Source organism: Myotis brandtii, unplaced genomic scaffold, assembly GCF_000412655.1.
Source record: "Myotis brandtii unplaced genomic scaffold, ASM41265v1 scaffold182, whole genome shotgun sequence".
Classification (NCBI taxonomy): Eukaryota; Metazoa; Chordata; class Mammalia; order Chiroptera; family Vespertilionidae; genus Myotis; species Myotis brandtii.
In genome coordinates this window covers 1,032,271-1,042,270 of record NW_005356751.1, presented here as the reverse complement: position 1 = coordinate 1,042,270, position 10,000 = coordinate 1,032,271, and the positions used below count along the sequence as shown (strand labels likewise).

General features: G+C 40.6%; 1 protein-coding gene across 1 annotated transcript in view; it reads right to left on the bottom strand.

The window, feature by feature from the left end:
• MYO5A (myosin VA) overlaps positions 1 to 10,000 on the bottom strand; it is a 146,719-nt gene that overhangs the window by 43,224 nt on the left and 93,495 nt on the right. Inside the window, exons 24-27 of the mRNA XM_014537833.1 lie at positions 7,626 to 7,774; positions 2,295 to 2,408; positions 1,366 to 1,509; positions 1,056 to 1,109 (exon numbers count right to left, since the gene is read on the bottom strand). Of these exons, the coding sequence (XP_014393319.1) occupies positions 1,056 to 1,109; positions 1,366 to 1,509; positions 2,295 to 2,408; positions 7,626 to 7,774 (461 nt within the window). The remainder of the gene's footprint in view (positions 1 to 1,055; positions 1,110 to 1,365; positions 1,510 to 2,294; positions 2,409 to 7,625; positions 7,775 to 10,000) is intronic.

Genomic DNA, 10,000 nt, shown 5'->3' with positions numbered 1-10,000 from the left:
GTGTGTGTGTGTGTGTGTGTGTGTGTGTGTGTGTGTGTCAGGGGGCATGGGGGGTGAAAGGAGGAGACACAGCCTGCTCTCTATCAAGGAATGGATTCTTCCCCACCCACCCCTAAACTTCAACTCCTGTGTTACCAAGGTGCTTTGTATGCCAGGAACTACTGCTCCCAATCCAGTGCCAGTCACCTTGTCCGAGTGCTCTGGGACACACAGTGGCAGCTTATTACTGTCCAGTTAGACATTGCCTTTAAACATTAAGAAGATACAATTTTCCACCTTTATCCCCTTCCTCCCAACTGTTGTAGTTGTTTTTAAAAAAATAAGTTAGAGTATGTTTCTACTCTACAAACTAATGCCTAGCAGTCTTTCTCTATAAACACATAGTTTCAGTGGGGTTTGGGGGTTTGAAGCCAGAGATACCAATGTTCAAATCCTGTTTCTTGTAAGTTTCCAGTGGGGTGAGCTTAGGGGAGTTATTTATATCTCTTAGCTTCAATTTTCTTATCTATAAAATGGGAACTAAAATATTGACTTGCAGGACTGTTGTAAGAATTAGAGCTGATACGTAAAATACCTGTATTTTAAAAATGATGATAATGATAATAGCCAACATTTGTTGGATACTATTAAAAACAGCACTGAGCACTATTCTAACCAATTTACATGGATTAGTTCACATAATCCTCATAAGAGTCCTATAAGATAAATATTATCAATATGCCCATATTATAGAAAACGGAGGCACAGGAAGGATACATGACTTGCACACAGCCATATAGTGGTGGATTTAGCATCTGAACCCAGGCAGATGCTAGAGTCCATGTCCTTTACTACCTTCTACAGCCTCAAATTTTAGCTACTGGTCCTGTTTCTATTTAGACTGAACTCCATTTTGTACAGAATAGAACCTATAAAAGGAAGTAATACAAGGCTAGAAGCAATGCCTGCATAAAACTTAAGCTAGGGCCTCAGGTGCCCTGAAACATATTCTCTGAGAAAAAGAGAGGCTCTCAGCAGATCTCTATTTCAGGTCTTGGGCAGAAATATTCCATTACCTTGAGTGACTCATATTCCAGTTCTGCACCTCTAATTTGTGGCCGTTCTTCTTCCTAAGGAAAAGATAAATTAGAAATTTTATAAACAAGTAGTTATATTTTAATTGTTACATTTTTTACTCTTAGAATATTTCCTTGCTCTGCAGAAAACAGTGAGGAGAGGTCAGCCCTCACTACTTGAACCAAATCCTACTTGGTTAAAGTACTTCTGGGCTGGGCTTCCATTAAGAAGAAACTGCAGAACTGGATATAAAGTCCCAGCCACAGTGCTGGGTTTGCCTGCGGCCCTGGGGTGGACAGCATTGCGCACCTTTGCCTTGCTGCGGAGCACCTGCTCCTCCTTGCGGTCCAGCTCATCCTGCATCACCTGCTTCTCCTGCTCCAGCTCCGTGACCCGCTTCTGGAGCTTGAGGAACAGTGACATGTCCAGTGGTACCTTCTTCTCACTTGGCTCCTAATCCCCAGAAAAAATAAGACGGTCAAGACAATCCAGAAGATGTATAAGCCAATGAGAAAATGATGCACAGCCCAACAGAAAAAAAAATAGGCAAACTTACAAAAAAATACAAAGGACCAAAGAGTATACATGTAATAGGTCAACCTAGCTAATAGGAGAAAGGCAAATTAAACAACAGTGAGGTATTATTTTTCCCCTATTAGATTGGCAAAGACTGGAAAGATTTATAATGCCATGTTTTAGTAACAGGGTCTTACATGATGTTGGTGGAAGTAAAAGTAGGCCTTTTAAAATAGCAAGTTAGTTATATCTATTAAAATTTAAACGTGTGATACCCTTTAAGCTAGCAATCTATGTTTAAGAATTAATCCCACAGATATACTACTTACACAAGTACACAAAAATATATGGAAAAAGATGTTCACTGCAGCCTTATTTTTGTAATTGCAAAAAACTGCAAAGAACCCAAATGTTAGTTAATGGGAGTATTTTTAAATAAATTATGGTAGAGCCAAATTATGACATACTTTATAGCTGTTAAAAAGAATGAAATAGAAATCAAGATGGCAGCATAGGTAAACACCTGAAATTGCTGCCTTGCACAACCACTTCAAAACTACAACTAAAAGACAAAACGGACATCATCCAAAACCACAGGAAGGCTGGCTGTTCTACAATTCTACAACTCTCTCTCTCTCTCTCTCTCTCTCTCTCTCTCTCTCTCTCTCCTCTCTCTAAAATTAATATAAATAAATGAATAAATAAAACAAAACAAAGTGTACCTCTGTCCTCAATGGAATGTCTTCAGTTTCTGCAATTTCGGTGCTAAAGGTGTATTCAGATTCATTGCTGCTGTGGGTGGAGTCTGTTCTCTTGTGTCCAGGCTTAGGTACATTCTGCAAGGCAAACAGGATATAATCCACACAACAAAATTAAACCTGGTATAGTTAAGACAGCATCCATCTTAACCTGGTTTTAATCTCTACTCACTGACTTGCTATTCTCATGACCAAATGATCCATTCCATGTTGTCTTGACCAAACTCTCACAAAAGGGTCACCTTGTGAGCTCCTCAAAGAAAGAGACATGCACCAACAGACATGATAAGAACAGTGGCAAAACCAAATGCTTGAATGAGAGTCACCTGTGGCTATTACAGAGTCTCCTCCGGGTTTTTAAATTGTGAGTGGCCAGCCACACTGGTGGAGCATAAGTAGGATGCTTCAGCATCCACACACTGACTTCAATGTCACAATCAAGTAAACCTTACCAAAAAGTTTATAAGGTGTATTTAATGACAGCATAGTCATTTTATTGTGCTGTGTTTGGGCATAGTTAATAAAAAAGAGGGGGTTTCCACAAAGTGACTGTAATTTCTGTCACTTTTATGCATGAAGGTGACTCTCTGGAGTCAGCAGTGGGAAGAAAGAGCAAGAGAGTCAAGAAAACTTTTCTAAGAAAGCTCTTAAGATCCTTGGGTTATTCACTCAGGGAGTCCAGGTGACACTTTATGGCACGTGGTACTTATGAAACTGTGTTCAGAAAGTTTGTGGGGAACAGAAAAGTTAAGCAATTGCAGTCCCTTTCTTTCTGTAGAAGGGGCTGGAGAATGACTTGAAGGAATAAGGGGAAAAAAGGCTGGGTTTGTGCCCCTCAGTCCTCAGGTGCCCCCAGCAGAAGAGGTGGAGAAATTTGGTGGCCTAGATCTCACAGGGAGCTTCAGAAGGGCCTCAGAGGGCTTTCTGACCTGTCCAATTTCCCATATTACTCCCCCAACTGCAGGAAAGGAGCCAGAAGCCACAGGCGGTTCTTTGCCTCTTTCCTTCTGCCATCCAGACTTTCAGGGAGCAGATCCATCAGTGCAACCAAAGTGAAGCCAGCATATGAGGCAGCTGAGTCTCCCAGGCCATCCCAACATGCATGCCAGTGCATAGGGAAGACCCCAGAACACAGGAACCTCTGACCTATCTAGTAGTTGGGCACACACCACAGGAGAACTACCACAAATAAAGCTCAACGTGCTCAGGTTACTCTGCTTACACATATAGGCACTCTGACTTAAAGTTCCTAGCCTAAGACAACAGTTGGATAAGATGGTGTTTATTTAATAAACTAGAGGCCCGGTACACGAAATTGGGGGGGGGGGGGGGGGGGGGGTTGTCCCCTCAGCTCAGACTACGCCCTCTCCCAGTCCGGGACCTCTCGGGGGATGTCTGCCTGCCAGCTTAGGCCCGGTCCCCCATGGGGGATTGGGCCTAAACCGGCACTCAGACATCCCTTTTGCAGTCCAGGGCTCTTGCAGTCTGGGACCCCTCACTCCTTACCACCCTCCTGCAGTGGAGCTGTGAGCCTGGCTTCTGGCTGAGCGGCAACCCCCTTGTGGGAGCACACTGACCACCAGGGGGAAGCTCCTGCATTGAGCTTCTGCCCCCTGGTGGTCAGTGCGTGTCACAGTGACTGGTCGTTCTGCCAGTTGTTCCGCCGTTCGGTCGATTTGCATATTAGGGTTTTATTATATAGGATGGTATGTTCTTAAGAAAAACAGGTCCATAAATACTAGGACAACAATTTTTAATAAGTCTATTAAAGATGTGACACCCCTATTTTCCCACATGTATGTATTTTTAAAAAACAAACATCTTCAGGTATGAATAGAAGCAATACTATAGAATTGCTATTTACTGTAACTTTTGCATGCATGGCAATGGTTAAGTGCTCTGGGTTGAAAACATGGGAGAGCTGGGTGGGAATCCCAGTTCTGCCACTTGCCTGTCCCTTACACAACTTCTCCAGGCCTCATTTTCATCTTCTAGAAAAAGGGGATAATATTATCTACCTCATAGGGTTTATGTGAGGATTACATAAGAGAGTGCAAGTAAAGAATTTAGCATAGTACCTGGGACATAACAAGCATTCAATGAATGGTAACTGATGCTGCTATAATTGTTAGGACCCTGCAATAATTCAACTCCCTTGGTGGCCCTTCCGTTTTCATTCAATATGCTATTCAATTACAAGGATGAACATTTATCAGCATGTTCTCCTTCAAGATCTGTGTGCAGCACCTCCTCTTCTCCTTATCTGTCATTTCTTTCATAATTCTTTCTTCTCTTGAATCTTGTTTTACTCCCTTTGTCAAGATTAATGACCCTATTGTTGACATGCTGGATTCCCTCCTTACTTGGAATTATCTTCAAACACTTTATAAGCCTGGATTCACTGGCCTCATTATCCTTTTATTGTTGGCTTAAAACTCTGCAGCCCAGTGGTTCTCAACCTGTGGGTCGCGACCCCTTCACAGGGGTCGCCTAAGACCATCAGAAAACACATATATAATTACATATTGTTTTTGTGATTAATCACTATGCTTTAATTATGTTCAATTTGTAACAATGAAATTGGGGGTCACCACAACATGAGGAACTGTATTAAAGTGTTGCGGCATTAGAAAGGTTGAGAACCACTGCCATAGCCCTTACTTGCTTCTGCCCTACAATTGAATGTTCCTGGAGAAAAATCCTACACTTCTTAGTACCAGGAAAAACAAATTTAGACTCTGGTAATCAGTGGCACTATCTTCACATAAGGGAAGCCCTGAGGCAGTCTATCAATTTCCCTCCCTTAAGTTTCCCCACATCCCTTTGAGGAGTCTATTTGATACCATTGTAATTAGTTAGTTATTAATAATAGGAAAGGAACAAAAGGGAGGCCAGACATTATAGGCATGTCATTTGGGCAGCTTCACCAGGAAGCTGCAACTTCACACTCCCCAGGAAACAACTGGCCCATTCCCTGCAGATTACTGAGGGAAGGGACTGGGACAATTGGGGAGATAGGCACACGTGCAGTAAAGCTGGGGTGACTAGGGAAGGTACCTGTCAGTCAAACCTGGAAACAGAGAACACTGGCTAGAGTAGGTAGGGCCATTGCAAACCCTAGTAAATTTGGAAATACATAATCCCACAAAGGATTTCACTCTCTTGGCTTGTGGCTCTCTTGCATTTGCCTGTGTTTCCTCCATAGCCATGTGGCCTGTGGACCCCACATGCAATGGACTGATGGACTGCAACTGGGAACACAAACTAAGCGACCCTGATGCTGGATTGGATACTGATTCTAGCTCCGCTGAAGCCACAGCTATACTTCTTCTATGGCAGGGCAAAGGGAAATGGGACCTTGGGAAAGCTAGGGGTTTAATTCCACAGAAATAAAGCTCTCTACAATACCTCATCCTCCCGTGCGGGCCTCAGAAAATTCCTTTTCTTAGGATCGCAAGAAGCCCAATCCCAAAAGCAACAGAAGGGAACTTGGAGCTCTCCTCACTGATAACATATTTACTGCAAAATGCTTCATTAGCATTGTGGCAGTGAGAGCTCATTTGTAGAACAATGTCAATGAAACATTAGCCAAGAACCCACCTAGTAGTTGCTAAGTTCTAATCATTAAAATAAAATGCTGCTATTAATATGTCAATACTCCTAAATATAAAGTCAAATTTTTTTATTCTCACCAAACATTTCCTGAAAAGACTGCAATCTTGATTGTATCTGGAGCTAGGAAACCAAACTACCCCTGAGGCTCCTTCCTCTGACCATTCTGTTACCCAAGAGGAATGACAATGAGTCACAGGCATCCAATGGGGAGGGAAATAGGCTGAGAAATCAGAAAACAAGCAGCTAAACTACTCCTGGAACTCGGTTACATCTTTTGTTTTTCCATAGCACAGCTGGGAACAAAATAAATAGCAGGCAGACTTGCTCAGCAGGAAGGACTAGCCCTGTAAATTGCTGATGGAAATCACTGGAGGGTCTTTTCTAGAGGTGACTACTCCTCTGACTAAGGAGACCCATTAACCACACAGGACTCTAGAGAAAGCTGGGAATGAGAGAATGTGAACAAAGAAAGGTTTCTCCAGGGCCAAGTGCAGCAGGGAGAGCAAAGAGGACAAGACTTAATGAGGGTCCTTCCAATGTATCCATTGCAAGGATAACGGTGACCTAGTCCTACTTCTAATTTCTTTGTCACATATAAATCACAGAGTAGAATAGTGAGGTTTGAAATAATGGTCCAACTGTGGAATTTGTTTAGCTTTTTAATCTCTTCGAGACTAGGCTTTCTCATTTCAAGATGGTAAATTTATTTCATTTCTTTTGTTACATAATCTTTTTTATTTTGACTTTTTAAACATCACATTTTAAAGAACTTTGGCAAAGGATCCAGATTGAGGCAAAATTTGAAGCAAGTACTGAACTCCACAGATATAGAATTATCTATTTGTTTAAAAGATATTTCAAAGCATTTCTGGCCATTTGTACCATGACGTTACCTTAAAGGCTGACACTTTAGGGAACAAGAGAGCTAGGGATTTCTTTGTTTCCTGATAGCAGGTTAAGTAAAATAGGGAGAACTCTTAAAAGGTACACTGGCAAATGCAGAAGAGTCCTTGAAATAGATCATTTATTACAAATAGAGGCTGAATCTTCTTCTTGTAGGAATATATCTCTGAAATTATAATAAAAACCAGTAGAGGAAAATAAGCATATAAATATTTGCTTTATATGCAAATTTTACATTAAGTCATTCAATACATGAAACAAAGTCCAGCTACACTGACTTTAACTATCTTATAGTCCAGTCTTTAAAGTGTTTGACTTTAGCCATGACCGGTTTGGCTCAGTGGATAGAGCGTAGGCCTGCGGACTGAAGGGTCCCAGGTTTGATTCTGGTCAAGGGCATGTACCTTGGTTGCGGGCACATCCCCAGTAGGGGGTGTTCAGGAGGCAGCTGATCGATGTTTCTTTCTCATCAATGTTTCTAACTCTCTATCCCTCTCCCTTCCTCTCTGTAAAAAAATTAATAAAATATATTTTAAAAAAATAAAGTGTTTGACTTTATAAATTATTTATAAATAAAGTTACATGATTTCTGAGATTTGCTTTAAAATAATCCAACCCATTGGATGGGGTGGGATGGAGGGGTAGAAAAGTGTTTTCCATTTTGGAACTGGGTGATGAGTACAAGGAATACATGGGAGTTCATTCTCCTATTCTATCTACTGTTGTATATGTTTAAAATTTTTCATTTAAAAAAAAAAGCAAAAGTAGATGACCTACCAACATCAGAGTCATCTCTTCCTTGAGGTCATCATATCGTTCTTCTAAGCGACTGAACTCATTCAGAAGGTTCTGATATCTCAGCCTTTCATCATTAAGATCGAGTTCCAGTTGTTTCGTTTCTTCTACCAACTTCTTCTCCATTGTCTCTGAAGAAAAGAGGAAAAAGCATATCGAAGACAGTTCCACAGAATACAACAGTACAAGCATGGAGCCTGACTTCCAGTTTCTCCACAGGGGTTTTACTTTCAGCACCACTATGATCTATGAAGAGTATCTTCACAGTCAATGTAGGGAAAGAGAAGCCCTGGCCAGGTAGCTCAGTTGGTTAGAGCATCGCCCCATAAGCCAAGGTTTCGGATTTGATCTCTGTCAGGGCACACACAAAAATCAACCAATGAATGCATCAATAAGTAGAACAACAAATCGATGTTTCTCTCTCTTTCCCCATTCCCATCTCTCTCTAAAATAAAATAAAATAAAAAAAACAAGAAAAAATATCATGACCAAAAACTGAAATAACTCATTGATAACAGTAATAATCATCTGTGGAATTCTTCCATGAACTACAGACTTAGTGCCTCTAGTTCACTCTCTGGTCATAGCAATGCTTGAAGAACTTCCACTAGTCATTGTCTAGTAACAAAAGGATACATGTTTTATTCCAATAGTATTCTGTTTCAGGCTATTCATAAATTGTTCTGTCCAAATTAGTGTACTCTGTCAAAAAGTCAGATATGCCCCAGTCTCTGAAGGAATGGCGGCTTCTCAGTGGACCTGGCTGTCCTACTCTACAGTCTCTCCACTCGTCTGTAGGCAGGTTCTCTTTATCAATTTTCCAGCACTCTGAACGCCCCGCTGTCCGATTACGTCCCCATTTCTAATCAGGTACGCTCCCCATGCCTGTCAACTGTGTTACTTCTCCTGTGTGCTGCTGGGGGAACCCACTCCACTCTGACCCTCTCTGTTGCCAGTGGCTTGCATTTGGCTAGAACAGCATCTGGAGATTGGAGATTAGCCCCTGACTGCAGATAAAGCAAAATAAAAAAGCCTCAAATCTCAGCTATATATTTTAACTTGATGAGCCAACCAGTCACATTTATAAATATTAAGTTTGCTACCATTCTGGTCCACTTTACCCTCATATTTTGTGGCTAAATCTTAATCTGCCCTGCCCACTTCTATTGCTTCACCATTTCTTTCTCTGTCAGCTCCATGAGGGCAAGGGCTGCCAAGTGTGTTGTCTCAACTGCTTCCCTGGTGCCATCACAGTGTTTCCCTACCTAAGGCTTTAATAATTTATAAATGAATGAGTGGAAGAATTTCTTCTCTATATTATATAACATCCTATAAATTGCCTTTTATTCCTACCAGTTTGCAGAAGCTGCCCAAAGCTACCAACAAATTGTCCCTGGGCAAATCTATTTTCCTAACAGCTTTATTTCCATGTCTTCAGTGTCTGTTTTGTTTTCTCCTTCTCTTCTGAATATTTTTTTTTCTGGCCCCTCTTTTTTCTATCTCTATCTGGAGGCCCTAGCTGACAACCAAAATTTAACACTCTAACAACTGATCTCAATTTTTCTCATAAACAGGTACTTACTTTTCTTATTCAAATTCCTCGTTACTAATAAAACACCATTATTGTTTTGAAATCTCATACTAAAACGTTAGAATATTTTTATTCCTTTTTTGAATACCACATCAAAAGCATTGTGTTGATTCTTTTCATATTATATATCCTCATTCCAATCCATCTCTTCCTTTCCATTTCCACCACCAACTACTGCAGTTTAGATCTGTACCTTCTTATACCATGTTTATGAACACAGGGATTTCTTATAAATTATCGTCATTCTAATCTTTCTCACAAAGAGCAAATAGAATAAATATTTACATTTATTTAGTCCTCTATTCAAAATATCAGTGGGCTTTACTGTTAGTTTGTTTGGTGGCAGAGTGGTGGATCTTGGGAGAATAATATACATTAGCTTAGCAAAAAGTAAGTAAATAAAAATAGTACACACAGACACATATACATATTAGCTCAATGATTCTTCCTAAATCAACAGGATTCCTTTAAGCCATAACTGATAAATTATACATGAAGAACAATTAGTATTTTTAACTACATATGCTATTGACTAAACATGAGTTCATATTTGTACATAGAGAGACCAGATTTAAGTTCACCAACTGTTTCAACCAAAATATTTAGAGCGCCTGCCTCTCAGAATTTTATAAATTTACTAATGGCAGCCTCAACTTTTAAAAATATTTGAGCTCTAAGCCAAGTTGTATCTCATAGCCTGGCCGGAAGGTTGCTGGTTCAATTCCTGGTTTGTGGGTTTGATCCCCCGTTGGGGCATGTATAGAAG